Genomic DNA, 19,667 nt, shown 5'->3' with positions numbered 1-19,667 from the left:
CCACCCCCTCACTCCATGGCAGATGTTGGCTTTTTCACCTTTTATTATCTGTTTTTCACAATGTGACTGCATCACACGTTTCCCACTGTTTTTCCGATCATCTGCATAAAGTTGACCTATGGCTTTCTTCTTACATAATAAAAGTTTAAGCTGTATTTCTTAGCGTGTATCAGAGGACAACAGTTTTCCGAATTGCAGTATTTATCACAGTAGCATGGTGGCTTCTCATGCAATGCTGTTTGAGAGCTCAAAGTTCACAGCACGTTCAACAATGGATTCTGGTCATGCCCAACATGGACTGAGATTTCTCTGGATTGTTTCACAATATTATATACTAAGATTTCTACGTTTTTGTTGAAAGTTATTTAAAAAAAAAACATTTGCTGGACTAGAGGACGACCAACACACACTGTGCAGCGACAGATGAGCTACTGTCTCTGACTTTACATCTACAAGGTGGACCAAAGAGGTAGACTTTCCAGAGCGACTTCCATATCCAGATTTATCAAGCACTTACACTATATTGCCAAATGTATTTACTCACACTCTCCAAATCATTGAATCCAGGTGTTCCAATCACCTCAGTGGCCACATGTGTATCAAACTAAGCAGACCGCTTCTACAAACATTTGTGAAAAAACGGGGGGAATTCAGGAACAGCAACTCAGCCACAAAGTGGTAGACCACATAAAATGACAGAGCAGCGTCAGCGAGTGCTGAGGTGCATAGTGGTGGTGCAGAGGTCAAAAACTTTCAGTCGAGTCAATCTTTAGAGAGCTTGACGCTTCTTGTGGCCTTTAGATTAGCTCAAGAACAGTGCATAGAGAGCTTTTTGGAATTGGTTTCCATGGCCAAACAGCCTACCCAGAATCACTGTGTGCAAGGCAGGAACACACCCTGGAGGGGGCGACAGGTTTCCAAGTTTCCTATGTTTATTACTCTATTCCAATGGGCTTTACTGGTGTTAAAATTTAAGAACAATAGCTGGGTGGGGTCTGCTCAATACTGTACACCAACTCAAGCCTAAATGCCAACCTTTTTTGTTGACATTTTGGTATTTAGTTATCAATTTCGTTGTTTAAAGCAAAATCTAAGAAAAATAAAATTACTGTGCATTACACAAGTGTGATACATTTCCACTCATTCAAACTTGTTTTCAAAGCCAGTCGTACAAGTCAAGCAGCATCATAACTGAATGTTAAGGTGAGGGTGAGTTTGGATATCTGCAGTCCACTCAAGCTATTTTGGTATCTGCTTACAATTTCCCATGGCTCTTAATTCCCTTATTTCTCAGTTCAGCACACGCCCGCACACACACAAATCCATCAAGTCTTTAACTGAGTAAACAGCAATACACTACAGTGAGCTTGTAAATGTTTAGAAATAGCTCCAATGGCAAGTTATTTGGAAAAATGACTTAAGGACAACAATAAATATCAACATTTTCATTATTTAAAATGCTTCTATTGCCTTTTACAGTATCTAGTTTCCAAAACTCCAAGGACTTTTTACAGAGCCTAAGTTTAGTATTTTAATAAACAATGACACCATACAAGTTACTTCTGAAGTTATGGTTGTACTGCTGCAGAGCTCCTGTGTGAGCCACTGATGAAATATTTAGTAAAATGGGCTGTTAACCAAAGACAAATGGCCTAGAATCCTTGTTGAAGTTACTACATAGTGAAACACTTGTTTAATAAAATATCAGTCAGAGCAAATTCATAAAAAAAAATTCCCCCTCTATTCCCTTTTAATAAACTACATATTAAACAGGAAATATTAATGCAAGATACAGTTTATAGTTGTAGTTTACTATTGCATGTGTATAATGATGTAAAACCAGGACTAGAGTTTCAAATTACTTAACGTAGCACAGATTTCTCACACATACAGAATGGAAAATAATTCTATGTAAATTAGTATGAGGTCTAAGTTTATTTCTTCAAAAGCTGAAATACATGTGCTGTTGTTCTCTGTTGCTGAAGTGTTGTGTCTAGTCAGTGATGAAACATAATATGAAAGCCAAGTACATACTTTTAATACATATTTTCTCCACAATTTTAAACATATTTATCTGCATTAAGCAAACCGAAGTGGCACTTCTTCGTAAGGTTTTCACAATGAGCACATACATAAAATGTCATATTGTACAAAAACCTAGTCACTATTGCAATATTCAATACATCCACAATCACCACAGGTCTGATTATTATTACTTGTTTTTCTTTAAGGCACTTCCTGGCAGATAAAGGCAGAACAGAAGCTTCATGATATGCCAATGTATTTGCCAAAATGGGAAGAATGTGAGGGATCAAAGGGAGGCATGGAGAGAGGTAATGTCTTGTGTCGTTGTTAAAAAAAAAAAAAAAAAAACCCAGCATGGACATTTATTGATATGTGTAGTGCATGGAACATCGTATGTAAAATATAGTACCATCAATTAAAAGGCAAAATACAGGTCATCAGTTACAGCTCCATTTACCTTTACTCAGTCTTTGTGAGCTACATCATGATCATTTGGAATCATGTTTTATTTGAGCATGTTGCAAACAAATTCACAGAAGGAAAATGATAAATCTTTAAGAAGAACTAAAAAAGCTCAAGCACACAGATCAAGACATCTCTAAACTTTGGTAAGCTCAACAATCAACATACATGTCCACAGTGAGAGTTCTGAGGACTGCAAGGTCTTCACAATGGAAGGCATTGTTCAACTGAATTAAGAGTCCTTTTATGCGTTTAATCAGTGACTTCCTCTTCCTCCACCCAAATTACAGTTGGCAGTGCCTCGCAATCAGAGCTATTTGTAATCAGCCTCAACAAGAGCAGACGGTGAAAAACATAACATTCAAACTTCGCTGACACAATCAAAGGTCATGATGTGCAAAATGAGTTCTCTGATGCTCTATATGACACTGCACTCCAAAAAAATAATAGCTTGGCAAGTGAATAACAACTTAAATGTAGTGGATATGACATATTCCTCATTACAAGATGGTTGAAAGAATATTCACCATTCAACTGTCATAAATTATATACATGATTTTGCTTCTTACAAGGAATAAGGAATAATGGTTCTAACAATAAAATAGCATCTTTACTAGATTTAAAATAAAATAATAAAAATCTTATATCAATTTAAGTTGTTTACTCCCGCCATGATATCATTTTCTCAGTGTAGTCCATCAAGTCTCACATCGGTGACTCCAAAATATAAAAATCACTAATGTTCCAAAAAAGTGTAAGGCAAGCCATGTGCTGTGATACATGAATAAAAAGCTCTGATGTTATAAAACGTATAAAAATCTGCTTACTGAGTGAAAATAAGCTCTTCAGTTACAGGTGTGTGATGAGGAATGAGGAAAGAAAAAAGAAACGTTTGAACATTTATGGAATGTTCTAAGAGATGACCCCCAGTTGGGACAGTGCCTTTTTTCTGCGGTGGGCAGGGCAGCCACACTGGCTACTTCCTATGTTTGGTCACGCCATGCCATCAGCCAATAATCAACAGACACAGGACATTACTTGAGTACCTTTAACCAAAGAAGCAGGAGAAAGCCTGGTCCGAATTCTGTCGTATTCCTTACATAGTCTCTGAATGTAAACTAGCTGTGGACAGTTCTGATTGGACAAAATATATGCTCATATGGAAATCAACATCAAAGGCGACATAAATGAGGAACATAAAAGCAATGACACATTTTTGTTGAAGGCCTGATTACGCACATGGTCGCCCCACAGTTAAACGATATGACAATAGCAACAAAAATCCCACAGGAAGTGACCTCATAGCACAGGAAGGTATGCAGCTGACAACATTGCTCCACAGTTTTGTGCTTTACCAAGGAAAGACAAAAAAAATAAAAAAATAAAATAGATGAATGTAATGGCCTTCAACAAGAACAATAATAAATCAATTTTAATGATGGCTCCTGCACGCAACCTTTAATGTAAAAATATATTTACATATAATACTATCTGATTCCATCCACACAAGAAGAATAAACATCTAATAATAAGGGGAGCTGCGAAATGGCCGCTGGATTTCCTGATCACAGCGAAGTTCGGCCAAGTACCGTAACGAGTTAAGCCTTTGCCCTCCACGGTCTTTTACTGTATGTTACTGTATCCTTCAGCTCATTCAATCTGTACTGATTGTTCAGAAGAGAGAAGAAAAATACAAGCTGGAAAGATATTGATAAAAATGTGTTATAACGCATATTAACGTGGCACAAGACTTCTGTCTGTTTTCATCCAGAATAGGGGCTCCATTTCATCCACATCCTCTGAGAGAGGTGAGGACTTTTAGTTCAGTTTGAGAGTCCTGGAGAGTGCTGTTTAGTCCTGGGCTGAAGCGAGCTGCTCTCCAGCCAGCCTCTGAAGCTCCACACTAAAGATCTGTGACTTTATTCTCCAGCGCTGCTGCAATCTGCTGCAGTCTGAGAGTCAGCTGCTTACTCTGAGCTGCAGGATCCTCCTCCAGTGAAGAGATGATCTGTGGAGCAAGCACAAAGTTATACACCTGTTCAAAGTTCAAACTCAGAGAACATTTATTCAATGTTTTTAGAAAGATAAAAACAAGTAATTACAATAGATGATTAGTATGCGAGTCTTGTGTAACATCACAGGTCTCAAATAATGAGTAGGTAAAAATAAAATGAGTAAACAAGTTCATTATTAGTTGTAGATGACTGTGAAAAAACTGCACAGCGCTGAGAGATGTTTCAGAAATGTTGATCAAATCTTAGTATTATTAAATCTTAATACATGTGGAGTTTTCATTGCTGTGCTTATGATATCACTATAATGTGAACTTTAAGTGTGAGAATTAAGAGAGAGAAAGAGGGGTGCAGATTTACTTACTCCATCGTAGTATTTGCTGGCATACTGATAAAGCTGGTGCAATGCGATCTGGGTGTTCAACTTATCTGTATGGGACTGAAGCAACAGAGGAATGAGTTATTTCATCTGACAGACACCAGCAACATGCTCTTCGTTGGACGCGGATGTGCATGCCCACGCACACACACACACACACACTTTCTTACTCCGTGCTTCTAAAACAACAGAAAAACAGAAAACAAGCCTACTGAGCATGTTCTGAATTGGCTTACAGCAGGGCTCATTTGGTATGTTCTAAGCACGCATTGGTCATGAAGCTTTATGGTTTCAATTGTTTCACAGCCAAATTTGCAAATATTTATGGCCAGGTTTGGGACTGTAATGTTGCCAGTTTACTTCCCATGACTGGCAGGGAATCTGGGAACAGTGGGAGTGAAGGAACAGCACTGTTTTCCTCCCTCATTCCATGGATTAAGTGCACTTGAGAAAAGCACCTAAACCCTAACTGCTCCCTGGGCACCAGAAATTGGCTGCCTGCCGCTCTGGGTGTGTTTTCACTGCTCCTAGTTTGTGTGTGTGTGTTCACAGCCACTAATGTGTTAAATGTGGAAGACGCCTTTTGTTTTATGTTGTACGAAGACAAATAAACATTAGCACATACGTCACATTTCATTTCAGTGCTACTACTGCCATAAGTTCTCACAGGATCACATACATACAAATACACACATACTCAATCCCTAATGCTTTCACTCACCCTTGAGATTTCAGCCAGGTATGTGTTCATGTCCTGGTCACTGACAGGCACCATCTGCCGAATACCCTTATAATAACTGAGAGACAGAGATGAAAAGAGAGGTCAGTGCAATAAGAATCACAATATTTGTCACTAAAGCTGTCTACACATCTTTTAAATAAAGCAACTTCTGTAGTATTTATGAGAGCTGCAGTAGTGTTGCACAGTGGCAGCATAATTAATCCCTGCCTGTCCAGGAAACAAGAAGCTGACCACGTTATGAAAGTTAACTAACCCAAAACAAATATGCAACTGATTTACCAACAAGCCCTCCTCAATCTGCCTTCCTCATCCAAACCCTTTCTTCATTACACTTTTACAGTCCTTAGGGAGAATGTTCAGTTCCTATTTTGCTATAGTTTAATACATGGCTATAATTATGCACATGTACTCACATGTCAGTTAAGAATTCTGGACCAGTCAGTTACCTAGAACAAAGTTTACAACTAGAGAAACTCACTCATCCACCATCTTCTTATATGTTGATATCTCCTTGGCATAGAGGAGCTTGTTGCTTGGGGACTCCTAAGAAAAAAAAAAACAAGGTGGGGAAAGGTTAAAAATAAGAGATCTGAGATAATAAGAATAAGACAGCTCAACATGGAAGTACATGGAATATATGCAAAAGTAAACATTCATTAAACGGGTGTCATTGTGTACATTCTGGAGCTCTGCACAAGAGCCTGAGAACACCACGCTTAGTAGCCTACTTGGACAGACAGAATTGGAATCTGAGACCATGTTATTTCCCGAAATGATGGAATTCCATCCATACCTTGGGATAAGCTGGACTCATGTCTCTGATCCAAAACTAACCATTATCTGACCTCACTAATGCGCTTAAGGCTTAACTTAATCAAATCCACACAGTAATGTTCCAACATGTGGGGCAAAGTCTTCCCCAATTATTAATATCCTGGATTACAGAAGAGACTTGGGGGGGGGGTTGTTTTCTACTTTACGACAGGTTTCCAGAACGCGTGTATCTTGTGCTAATACTCACGCGGGAAAGTTTGTGCTCAGACTTGGTGCAGGCGTCCATGAAGGTCTGGGCAATAACAGACAGTGAAGCATCCACTACCTCAGTCACGTGGACATCAAAGATGAAATGCGGGTTCTTCAAGATGTTCACCCAGAATCGCAGTGGCAGACTGCAACACATCACAGCACAGTCAAATACACGACACAAGCTTTTACATACTCTTAGAATAAGAGATAACACTTTACAATAAAGCATAGCTCTTAACATGACATGATAGACCTGTAATATGGAGGTATGTTTGGAGCAAAACCCCTGAGCACCTGTGACAGTGAGATTTGTAGTTGTAGACAATAGTCACAAGTGTATCAGTAAATTAGAAGTCACAGGGAAAATCTCTTCAGGAGTTGCAAACCTGTAGAATTTTTCTAACCAATCAGAAGACTCTTTAGGCACATGTCGAATGCTATTGACCGAGGTCTCCTGGTTTTGTGACTGAGCACCTCCTACGAAAAGCCTTCAACCGAAAACAAACATGGAGGACCCAGGGTCCATGTAGAAAATGGAATGGAGAATGGGAAATTTCTCTCTCAGTGTTTTTCCTTTGCGTTACTGCCTCAGTGACATTGTGTAAAGGTGATTTTGGCAAACGTCAGTTGGATAAAATGCTTTATTTTTTAAATTGCTTTTCAGGTAATGTTTCTTCAGTGACTGCAAAGTTAAATGTTAAGTTTTAAACAGGCTGTACATACACGAGTGCAGTAGTCCTGTGCTGAATCATTCATCTTCTCCACCACTTTGACTTTTTAATTTCATTATATAATCTCTTCTCCATCAAAACCGCCCATCTCTGGTTCTCTTGCTGTTTTCTCATCACACAGAAATAGCGATGACCACATTGGACTGCAGCACAAAGCTGGATGTGAATTCCTAATGAGCCGCTGCTGGAGGTTAACCCTGGCCAAGCTATTTAAGAATTTATAGGCTGATGCCAAATCTACCCGCCCAAGTCCTGAGCTGGAGTGAATCCACCTCATACCGCTCATCTCTGAGCCCCAGCTTCAGCTTCAGCCAAATGCATTAACAAGGGATGCAATTATCTTTCTTTTGTTCTGCGAGCTCATTGATGCGGAGATTTAGTTAAAGCAGCCACCAGCTGCACCTGATTCAAAAGAAGACAAGACAGAAGCGGAACAGAAGTGTGTGTTTTGGTGAAGGGCACACTCCGGTGAGCTGATGGAGAAGCTGCCTGTCAATCTCCACAGCGCTTACTAAACAAGACACGGCGTGAAGATTTCATCTGCACTCGCTTGAGCCTGAATAATTCAATCTGGACTGGGTTCAGAGAACTCTTCCGCTCACGTCTCTTCGGCTGGAAGGCCGTCTCTTTCTGAGCCGGGTTTAGATAGGCTGGGTGAGATTTGAGGTGCATCACAAGATGAGTTTTTGGTCAAGCGCTAAGAGAATCAGTGATAGAGGTTCAGTGTGATCAGTCTCTATGGTCAGCACTAGTGGAAGTAGATCGATTCACAGCAGGTGTACTTCCAGTCAAAAAGTTAATTTGTAGCTGGTTTGTTATTTGAAGTTATTTAATTACATTAAACTCTTGCAGGTTTTCATGGTAATTTATATATATATATATATATATATATTTTTTTTTTTGGACATTGGTAACACATAATGTACGTAAGTTCAAAAGTATGAGGATTATAGTTGTCATTGGCTGTAAGAACGTTCATTAAACCCAGAGCAAAAATCATCAAAGCAAAAATACTCATCCAAACCAAGTGCAAATTAAGCCCACACATTTTCAAATTGTGTGTTTCTGAGTTTGTCTGAAAATGTTTTGAAGAAAGATTAGTTGTAGTACTACAATATTTCCTACAGTGCAGAAATGCACTGGGAGAAATGAATATTGATGAAGAGGCTCTTCAGTCTCTAGCTTAGGTTTAAAATATAGAATACTGAATTACAATGAGTCTCAGTCAGTATTTACTGTGCTGTACCTTTCTCCTCTGCATGCTGGAAATAGACTCAGATGTCGTGCTGTTAGCACATATTCACAGACATTTCCTTAGAATATTTGCAGGCTTGAGAACAAAGCTCTCTCTCTTGTTTAGAAACACAGCACTTATAACTTATAAATACACTATTGTAAACAAGCTTTGTTGGTTAATGTTCGGTGCCGTGTTAAAGCCATGAAACTGACCTGTTGGTTTTCCATATGTGGATGGTCTCTTCATCAACATTGTCATGTTTGTGTGCTTGTTCATCCAGGAAGTCAAAGAAATACTTCACGGCCGGAGGAACCACTGTGCCTGAACACAACACACTGCGGAAGAAATCATCCACAAACTGCTGCAGCGTGCCCTGTAACATACAGAGACAGAAACAAACAAATTACAAAGTCTGATTCATCCCTTTCATAGCACCAGGGGTTTAATAAAATTTGTGTGAGCTCAAAAAGTTCACCACGCCCAGTGTTACTCATTGCCTAGAGAGTAGTCGACAATAACCTTGTCTATAACAATTATATTGATTATTTTTATAATGTTATGTCCCCACTGTGTGTTCATGTCCAGTCGTCATTCTGCCCCCTATCTGCCACATGGAAGAAACCTAAATACTGAGGCTGACCAAGTGTTGGAGGAGCTTGTACCAAAGAAAAACACAGCGTCTGTGTTTTGGACGTGCTGTGTTTTGACTTTAATTAAGACGACACTAAACAAAAACAAATCAAATGTAAACACTGAGAAAAATTGAGAGGAACAAGCTCCCATCAACATAAAAAAAAAGATGTCCCATATTTAATACTGGAGCATATTTACAGTACAAGTCTCATCACTGAACTATGAGAGTCCAAAATACAAAAACAAAAATGATATTGATTTGCGCTCATATCGCCCAGCACTACTAGAGAGGTATAAAGATCCCTAGCATTAGGATTCTCTGGAGAGTTGGAGCTTGATCCAGAACTAATGTACCTATTATGGCTAGTGTAAAGCCTTCTTAGAAGAACAGAAGCTGTTGCTGCATCAAAAGAGGCTCAAACCCTTCTTGAAGGATTACAGGAGGAACAGATATCCACAGACTTTCTTCCCATATAGTGTATTATATATCTACATATCAAGAATCATCAGTCACCAACCACCGGTCTATGTATTCTTGTGCTTCTACAGCTATTACAGGTTATTATTATTATACCTTCATAGAGAGCAGCCTGGTCAGGTAGATCTCTGTGATTGCTTTTGTAGTGGCTTTGTCTTTCATGCTTCCTCTCTTGGACTTAACATCCTCCAGCTCATCGGCTGGCCTCACCAGGTGAAACACTTTGTCATCTTCCAGCAGAGCACTTCCTGGAAAACACAGCACACTTCACCATTACCTTTTATATCACGCACACATAACAGCTTACAGAAACTGATCCTACAAGTCTGCATACACATACTAATGACAACTCAATTATAGCTTACATGCACAATATTAAATACGTAACGTTGTCATAACATTGCTCATAAAGATGAACAATGTACCTATTACTGCTTAAGACTACAGAGCATGTAGGATTTTATAGACACAATTAAGAATGGGCATCAATAAAGGCTTTATATATGATATCATGACACTTGATATGTTTTTATCATTTTAAATATAAATATGTTATCACAATTTAGTACTTTTAACTTAATTGTTTTCAGGAAAGTGTAAAATTTTCTAACATTCAAGTTTTGTTAATGTACCTTTGGCTTGTTATATTATACAAAAAAAAAGAAAAAAAAAACAACTAAATTCTCAATTATATCTATTTAATTTTTTTGCATGTTGACACTGCTGAAACTAGCTATCGCCAACACATATTTGTGAAATTACACAAAGGAAGGAAACAAATTCATGATTTGCTCCTACCCTGAGGAATTTACAATTGTTAGGTAAAGTTATTCATTCATCTTCTGTAAATGCTTCATCCTGTTCAGTGTTGCATTACGCTCAGAACATCTATCATACTGGTATGTATAATTAATATTCATTAATTGGCTATTTCTCCAGTTCATTGCTCACCACTAGAGACAATGTTCCACTTAACCTTGGCAGATGTGAGACTGTGGAAACAGCCATTTGGAATGGAGGTGCAGAGTCACTGATACAAACTGATTTATTCTGTATGTTCGACTGCAGTTCAAAATCATTTCTGAACTGAGGTCTTAATGAAAAGCCTGTTTGTTTAACAGTTCTCCAATAATTCACAAAGAACAACAGATAAAACCCTGGCACCAAGATAAAAGCTTAAGAAACTTTGAGCAAAAATGCATCACACCGTGAATTCACCCCTAAAGTGCCTTAAAGTAGGCCCAGCTTCATCCATCCTCTATGGCAAAGAACATACTTGGCATACAGAACTCACTTTATTAACATAAATACACACTATAATGGCTACTGTGATTTCCTGCTGTCTCCTTGGAGCAAACAGCAAAAGCAGTGTGAATATATGAGCTGCTCATTATTATTGCAGTCTGGTTTGTTGTTCTTTATTTCTTTTGTTTATGAAAGGAATTAATCATTCTTCAATTATGAATAACCAAAAAGTAAACCCAAAGCACTGGATTTTTCCATCTTGCCTCATAAATGAACCATCTGCATAATAATAAACACTGACATAGCAGACAAAAACAAAACGATGGGTTTAATTTAAATATCTAAAATTAATAAGTATATAAAACAAAAATGTGCTACTGGTATGTAATATTAATGAAATTACATAGGGCTGTAGATTTATATATAAATAATTTACACTATTGGATCCAGCAATCTGCAAACTGTTTCATAATGTGAGTGGTGTAATTACCATCTTTCATTAAACTTTCCTAATAGCTGACAACTAATTAATATCAATTTCCTGGCATTAGAGTATTTCATGTTTAAAATGTGCCACATTTCATGTTGGATTTGGAATATTCTTTTTCAAGATGGATCCCATTATGGATTACCTGATACAAATTTTAATCAGTAATGCAATCTAAAGCCTAGTGCTGTACTCACACCTGCAAGCTTTCATTCCACCCACTCGGCTTCTAATCTGTAATCAATCAATCTCATGCTTAGTCGAACACCATAAATGTGGCTTCCCTGAGATTACCAGCATGGACTTTGCTCCCCCTAGACTACTGCACACTCAGGACTTTCCTGCCTTTGCACAGCACTCTGGGGTTTCTGTTTGTTTCTGAGATGAAGAAGCAGTGTGTTTTTGTACAGCTGCAGAACTCAAGGGGCTGCAGGGACCCCTGACAGCTTTGGCACCAATGCCCTGTTTCACAAGGGACACAGTTAACAGAGCCCTAGCATTGCATCACTTTAGCAACAGCTAAACATCAAAGCCCTCAGAGCCTACTCCAAACTTCTTTAATTCTTTTAAGTGCTTAGTTCAATGAAATCTAATTTACAAAATGTTCGCCTCAGTTCCAATAATCTGTCAGCCAAGACATGTTTGGCATCTAAATTATTTTTTTTTCTTAAAACACTGGAGGCTAAGGTAGTTTAAAAAGTAATGGAGGCTTATTCCCCAGCAGTTAGTATCAGCCAATTTCACACTTACATCCTTCCCCATGTCACTCATTCTGAATAAAGTTAAAGGTATTAAGTAAAAGAGTCTTGTGTCTAGTTTCTACCTCTGTATGACCCACTGACAATTATGAACAGTGACACAAAAATATGACACATATATAAACATCAGTAGAGCTAGGGATGGACAGTAGCAATGTTTTCATAGTCTCAAAATACTAACACAATACACAGTATTACACATAACACAGCCTGGCAGTGCACACAGACACATGTAGATGGTAAAAACCCGTTTCTGAGAGAACAAACGTAAGTGACTGGTACTGGAGGAACAGAAAAGTTTAGCTGGCCAACTAATAGGCATTTGTGGTTTTTAGCACAGCACAACAGATACATTTACCTGTTTTCAGCTCCCATCCTATCCATCTAATAATCTCAATGCTAAACTCACAGCAGTGTGGGTCTACTGGCCTTCCCTCTGACTCTCTTAAATGCACATAAATTAATTGGCTTTGTACTGGCCTTAGCCAGACACAGAACAGAAATCACACCACACATATCATAATTTTGAAATACTGCCCTCATTTTTGAGATTTCATTCACGCTTTTAAACACCGTTGTATATGGTATTATGGTTATAGCGCCCGACCCAAAGTGGAGCCATACTGAAATTTAGGCCTGTCAAAATTATTACACAATCACCTGATAAAAATTATACAATCTGACCAGTTAGTTGTGCTGATCCCAATGGCTAGCTTTCCCAGCTACATATTGACTTTTCAAAAATGTGGGTGTTTTACATGTGCGGCTGATGTATATAAATAAAGGAATGGGCATAGTGCATAAATAGATGTCATGGGTCTAAGATAAAATTTCAGGAAAGTGCAGTCTGCCAGAGCTACAGGACATCAACAAAAACAAGGCCACATTGAAAAACATTGGCAAGATTTGAACTGAACCCTCTCACCTTGGACATCAGCTCTTTCTGCCTCTTCCCTCTAGAAGGCAGCTCAGGGCCATGAAAGCTAGCACAGCCAGACAGTCAAACAGCTGCTTCCCCAGAGGTGTGGGCTCATGAACTGCTGTGGACACTGTACACTTTAAAAGAACTCTAACACTTCTCTCACTGGAGCCTAGACCTCCACAAAGGCATCTCTGTGCCAAGCATAGTGTTCATGTCATTCAATGTCAAACTATAATCTACACTGCCTCCATCCCCACTTTGTTCCACAGCATTTTTTGCATGTGTGTTTTATACCAGTACTTCAACTGAATTTTTAAAATATGCTTTTATCTATATTTACTCTACCTTTTTTAGTTCATCTTTCTTGAAAATTATAAAGGATGTGTACCTGTTGTTCTTGTTCAGTGCTTTATGTTATACATGTGTAAACTCACCAAACCAAAAAGTTTCTTGTACGTATGTGCATGTGTGTTACTTGGTGAAATAAATGGATTATGATTTGTAACCTTGCATACCAAAACAAAAGAAACAAAGAAAGAAAACCCACTCTCTTCATGGTTGTCCTGGTTCTGGTCGAATGATGGTTGAGTGTGCAGAACTCTGGACAGGACTAGAGTGGCATTGTCTCTCACCTAAAACGACATAGTCCTTTAGTTAAAAACCCATTTAAAAAAAAAATCACAAAATAAGTGATGATTTACGTCTTCTTGCAGTGATGCAGTCTACCTGCATTCTAAATGTGATTGTCCATAGTGTAAGAAAAGCAAAGGAAAGATAAATAAATACTGCTTTTTTTTTTTACTACTTGAAAACAATTAGTTTTAATCAGTAACACTAAATGAAAAAAGGATAATTTAGAATGATTCCATACAAGAACCTCATTTTAATTGTTAAGGAATCTTACAGTGAATAATTTTTTATAAATGCGAAAAACAATTTCTCTAAATACGATCCCAGATAGCAGCCACACGTACTGCTCAGTTATGGCATTGGCAAGTGTTGTTTGGGCCAAATGTCATGAGCTGGGTTTGATTTAAGTTATAGCACGTTGTGTGGGCCACACATGGGCCAAATGTCGACATCTGGCCCCTATAAGGTAAACATGTGGCTGAGCTGAGGCAGCCAAACCCTCCCAGGGCCAAACGAGAACAGCAGAGGTGGGCCACATTCGGGCCAAACATACTTTGCTATCTGGGCTGTGTTAGTTTATAAAGGTATAACAATTTTACTTCAAAATTAGATTATATCAATTTAACATGTTTCCAAGAACCACACACAGAGGCAGTTTCCAAGTGTCATATATTGGTTGGTACAGGTTTAGTACTTACATTGTAGTGTGCCAAAGTATTGAGACGTTTCCACCTGCCCTCCTTCTGTGATGTCAGGTCCAAGTCAGACAGAATCTGCCCCGTTGAGCCAGGACGCCACTCTGTGGGAAGCAAAAATTATATTTCAAATATCATCACCCAAACTCTTTGTTTTATTAATTTTTTTTATATCCCCAGACAAATGTATAGTGTATTATAATATTGTTTTAAACTGACATCGTAAGCCTGGATACATAAATAGTGTAGATCATTTGTGTCTAATGTGTGTTAAATCACACCATGTAGTGATCCACTTTATCAACAGGAGGGTGAGGACTCACCTAAAGCGACACTTTCTACTATGGGTCTTTGAGAGTAGGGGAGGTTTCGGTAAACCTGCTCAATGATTTTCTCCTTCACCTGAGAGATAGTGTCACAGTTCAGCACCTTCACAGGAGTCACATCAGGACCCTCGCCATGCACCAGTACCTGCAGGGTCTGACAGAGCAAAAAGCAAACCAAATAAAATAATTTATTTACAGATTTAACAGCTTGTTGACACATGAACTGACACATGTTGACAACTGAAATAATGGTTATTTGTGTGCATAGAATGATTAGTGGCCTAATGCTTTTTCAGCCCTAAACTACACACTAGTTTTAAGATTTAAATTATAATGGGTCTAATAGGGAAGGAAAAAGCTTGACATGAAATGTATTATCATTTCAACAGTAGCAAGTACTTTTAAGCAGCAAAAAGTGAGAGAAGTTGGGTGTTCCTAGGTCCTTTGATATACTGAGCCACATTAAGCATTTTCTTTACTTTAAAAGACAAACATTGCTAAACACGTGAACACAACAGAGAGTTAGAATTCAGAGTTACATTGGAGGCCTTCGGCAGCTCTTAGTGTTCTTCATGCTGCCTGTGTTGATTCTTGCCTTGTTCATTCTCAGAGGATTTTTTGCTGAAGAAATTTTTAGGTAGAGGAATATTTGGAGATTCATATTCACTTAAAATTTTGAAGGCCAGAATATCCACCATGCAGGAAATTTACTTATTTATTGTTTGTTTGTTTGTTTGTTACACTTACATAGCACCTTTCTAGCTACCCAAGGATGCTTTGCAATCAACACTGCACAGAACGCCATTCAACACTCAATCCACACACACGCACATACACACACACAAAAGAAGCAGCAGCCAAACTCTCAAAGCGTACTCTCCAAAAGGGACAACCATCCACCTGGAGGACTGCAGCGGGCACTAAGGGATTCAACCCTTCGTTCAGCATGTGTGTACTCCTATCTGGGAATACACCCATACACATGAATTCACATAAAGAGTCATACAAAGCCAATTCACCTAACCATGTTACTGGACTGTGGGAGGAAACCAGAGACCCCGGAGAAAACCCACACAGACATGGGTTTATAAACATGCCAGCTACACCCAGATGGGATTTGAGCACAAGATCCCAGAGCTGGGAGGCAAACATGCTAACCATCAAGCCACTGTGAGTGTCCAATAATAATGTGCATGAGTGGCTGATCAGGCTATGAAAACTGAGAGCAGATCACAGTGCACATTCATGTGACTCATGATGCCTTTACTCTAACTATATATTTAGATTGAAATTAGTTGACTGCTACTATTATTGTTTAAAATATTCAGAGAAATTCCAGTTTTTTAGATTTCTGTTTACTCCAGTCTCTGAGTGGATTTGTTAAATTCAATCAGTAGCAACTGATTTAAAAACTGATTTATTGAAGCTGGTATTGGACTGGGAGTATAAATTCCTTGAACAGAGAACTTTGGAAATGCACAGACTCAAAAACGCATCACATGAAATGTAATGCCTGCATATTTGTGTTCATTCTAATGTTAGAATGTTCAAAATATTTTTTCAGTACCTCAAGATCGATCGATTGAATGAATGAATGAATGAATAAATAAATAAGTATCCCCTTTTTCAGGAAGTGTATTTTCGCATGTTCAGTGTCACTATTATAAAAGAGTGGAAAACGAAGTGTATCAAAGTTAATTTGGTAACATGCTTAATTATTTAGTGCCACTAACACATTTTCACAGTTTGTTAGTTTATCAGGAGAGGTGATCCAAAGCCTGAGATTCTCTACTGAAACTACCAGACACCCCGCAACAGGAGAAGTTGGCAGTCCACTGTATAAAATAAGTGAAAAGGCAACTAGCAGCTAATAGTAAAATTGTTTACCTCTTTACTTTAAAATCCTTGAATGGTAGAAAATACACTCAAGCTACATGGAACTCACTGCAGAAAGTAATAGATACAATAACTCAGAATGTCTCTAAATGTCTTTGTTGCGTAACTGTATATAGAAGCAAAAGGATGTAGTTGAATGACTCGCTATCAATCAGGTCACACTGACATGATGAGAAAATGGATGAATTCAGGTCTGATATGCAGTGTGGTGTAAAGGATTCACTCACCAGTACAGTGTACTCCACATCATCCCCCAAAAGCCCTGTGTCATTCAGAGTGTATTTGGCCTTCTTCATCTTAGCATCCACTGGTCCTTTCTCCACCTGGTGCTTTATAGCTTTAAAAAGCTTGTAGAGAGGCTCACCGGCTGTGTCCTAAAAGCACAGCGAACACACAGACTCAGCTCGTTTCCTGCTCAGAAAATAGATGCTCAACACACTAGGTTAATGAAGGGTGCTGAAATGGGAGATAATGTAGCTTTACCTTTAGGAACTGGTACAAGCAAATAGACATCCAATTACACAGCATCCTCTCCACCACTGTCTCTGATCTGAAGACAGGACACAAACACAGAACAACATCAGTAACATTCCAGCTCTCTCTCCAAATCTATTACTTTTTATGTAAACTGATAATAATGTATATTATTTTACCCTTTATTCACATTTTGCATAACAGACAATATATATAGCAAGCTTTTAATACATTTCATATTGTAGCCATATGTGATTGGGTATAAAATCCCTGACTTCTCACAACAACTTACAACAGATTACACATTTTTCATTTATTTTCATATGATTAAAAGTAAATTTGTGTCCAGAAAAATTATTTAAATACAACCATGTTTATACAGATTACATCACAAAAGTCGAACTCTGATGATAAACGTGCCGCTTGAACCAATTTCTTCATACTTTTCAAATAAAGACATGGCCTATTTCTATATAAAACACATTTTATTTTTATATAAAATCTGCAGTAATTGCAAACGTGAAAGGATTTATTTATGTAATGAACATAAACATACCATCCAATAAACTGAAGGTGTTACATCTTGAAAGAAAATATATATTCTAAATATGTTCTCCTCTGTTCCTATTTGAAACTTCCCAATTTTCTCCTGTTTCTGAAATCTCTCTCTGGAAAACAGCACTTGGATTTTCCCAATCTCACAGATAGCTTTAGTCTTTTTCATCCGACTGATCCCAACCACCTCTGCGCTAGATCATACTTACATAAGAAATGTGCAAGTTTAGCTGTACAGTTCTTTTCAAAAATCTAACAGCAATATATCAGTGTAGAAAGGACTCCATGATTTTCTCATACAATTAAATACTATTGTAAAGCTTTTTCTCTCCTCAGCATGATGTAGCTCTGAGATCAGAAGTCTTTTACTTACCCAGAGGAAATGATTATGTTTTTGCTTTTTTGGGTCAGAAACTCAATACTAAAACTATGAAGAATAGACACCTGGGAGAAAGATGAGTAAAAAGAGTGGTCATCCTTTACCTGCGCAGCATTAGTTTGGGGTTCTTGCTGTGAACATACTCCTCCATCAGCTCCAGCAGCAGGGTTCTCATGATGTCTGTGTAGTACTCCAACTTCCCGTGTAAGGCCACAGTCAGCAGGGAAGCAAAGTACACCTTACTCCTGGCATTGAACTCCTGCCGACCCTCTAGAGTACGGATAAACTGCAGCACAGACAAATTGACATCTTCATATCACAGGACTCTTCTAGTTCACTGTCAGCAGTGATCCCAGCAATAATTGATACCATTACATACTGGAAGATGCTAGGCAAAGAGGCCAGGCAAAGGTCAGAAACCATTGAATCATGGAAGATAGCATTCTGTAAAATCTCTGTTGCTCTCATCCTAGAACATTATCTTTTCTTTAGTTTTATAAGGTTTTCTTCATTTTACGTTTTTGTTTATATATTTTCATTAATTTATTATGGTATTTATTTTTTTGTTTATTTAAATTATTTATTTGCCTTCAATACGTGTGCGCTTCTTTGTTTGACTGTTTGATTGTGTGACCTACCACCACATCAAGGAAGTGGGTAGGGTGTGGATTAAGGAGTTTTGGGCGTTGAAAAGACATTGATATGTCTTTTTTTATGAGCTTACCAAATAAATAAATAAATAAATAAATAAATTAAGGAATTGAAGCAATGACTCACATTGATAAGAAAGGTCTTGCTGTTGAGCAGGTTGGAAAACTGGTTGAGGGCCTGGTCTACAATGACCCTGCGGTTTTCAGGGATGTTCCGTTTGCCTGTGATCATGACGTCATTGGCACCATCTTTAGAGGGCAAGAAGAAGACTCGGTCTGTGTAGTTCTTATAGTCCAAGAATGGAATACGAGCCTCGCTCAAATCACTTGTGTGGTCCTCCATCTCAATCATTAGATCTGAGAGAGTAATAGAAAAACAATTGTTTTGAATTATATTCTGCATTATGTATTTTGTTTGAAACAGTAAGGACTGAACTGATGTTTTTATTTATCCACATACCTGTGAATTCTTTTTTACATCGATCACGTACACTCTCCTCCAGACTCTCCAACTGCTGCTTTACCTTTTCATATTCTCTCTCTGCCTGCTGACTCTTCCTCCTACATACACACAACCCCACACAGACACATTTTGAATACCAACAAAACTGTTATAAGCTCACTCTTGTGTAGCATCAGTGCTACCTCAAAGACATCGAGGTTTGGATTTAATTACATTTAAGACAAGTGGCTAAATGAAAGCACTAATTAGTTAAACCTTATTGACCTGTAACAGTAGACCGACACAGCAATGAAGAGCAGCATAGGGAGGATGACCGCAGGAATGATGATGGCGAGAGGTACCACAGGCTTCTTCTCAAAGTAAACAGAATCCACACACCATTCTCCATGGCCAAACTTAATCTGAGGGATGGGGGATAAAGAAAATTAAAGCATAAATGTGAGGAAGAAAAAAGAAAGTTAA

The 19,667-nt window shown here is 38.3% G+C and overlaps 1 protein-coding gene across 2 annotated transcripts in view; it reads right to left on the bottom strand.

Moving 5' to 3' along the window:
* Nucleotides 1-1,741: 1,741 nt before the first annotated feature.
* Nucleotides 1,742-19,667, bottom strand: part of plxnb2a.1 (plexin b2a, tandem duplicate 1) — a 143,783-nt gene continuing 125,857 nt past the window's right edge. For both annotated transcript variants that reach the window (XM_066666921.1, XM_066666922.1), the window contains exons 23-38: nucleotides 19,470-19,606; nucleotides 19,203-19,303; nucleotides 18,870-19,099; nucleotides 18,197-18,378; nucleotides 17,168-17,234; nucleotides 16,912-17,058; nucleotides 14,786-14,942; nucleotides 14,466-14,566; nucleotides 13,685-13,769; nucleotides 9,822-9,973; nucleotides 8,827-8,987; nucleotides 6,642-6,789; nucleotides 6,099-6,163; nucleotides 5,600-5,675; nucleotides 4,864-4,938; nucleotides 1,742-4,495 (exon numbers count right to left, since the gene is read on the bottom strand). In XM_066666921.1, the coding sequence (XP_066523018.1) occupies nucleotides 4,391-4,495; nucleotides 4,864-4,938; nucleotides 5,600-5,675; nucleotides 6,099-6,163; nucleotides 6,642-6,789; nucleotides 8,827-8,987; nucleotides 9,822-9,973; nucleotides 13,685-13,769; nucleotides 14,466-14,566; nucleotides 14,786-14,942; nucleotides 16,912-17,058; nucleotides 17,168-17,234; nucleotides 18,197-18,378; nucleotides 18,870-19,099; nucleotides 19,203-19,303; nucleotides 19,470-19,606 (1,989 nt within the window). In that variant the 3' untranslated portion in view covers nucleotides 1,742-4,390. The remainder of the gene's footprint in view (nucleotides 4,496-4,863; nucleotides 4,939-5,599; nucleotides 5,676-6,098; nucleotides 6,164-6,641; nucleotides 6,790-8,826; nucleotides 8,988-9,821; nucleotides 9,974-13,684; nucleotides 13,770-14,465; nucleotides 14,567-14,785; nucleotides 14,943-16,911; nucleotides 17,059-17,167; nucleotides 17,235-18,196; nucleotides 18,379-18,869; nucleotides 19,100-19,202; nucleotides 19,304-19,469; nucleotides 19,607-19,667) is intronic.

The sequence above is a fragment of the Hoplias malabaricus genome, chromosome 4 (assembly GCF_029633855.1).
Source record: "Hoplias malabaricus isolate fHopMal1 chromosome 4, fHopMal1.hap1, whole genome shotgun sequence".
In the NCBI taxonomy this organism is placed as follows: Eukaryota; Metazoa; Chordata; class Actinopteri; order Characiformes; family Erythrinidae; genus Hoplias; species Hoplias malabaricus.
Note: the sequence above shows the minus strand (reverse complement) of the source record. Positions and strands in the feature narration are given on the sequence as shown.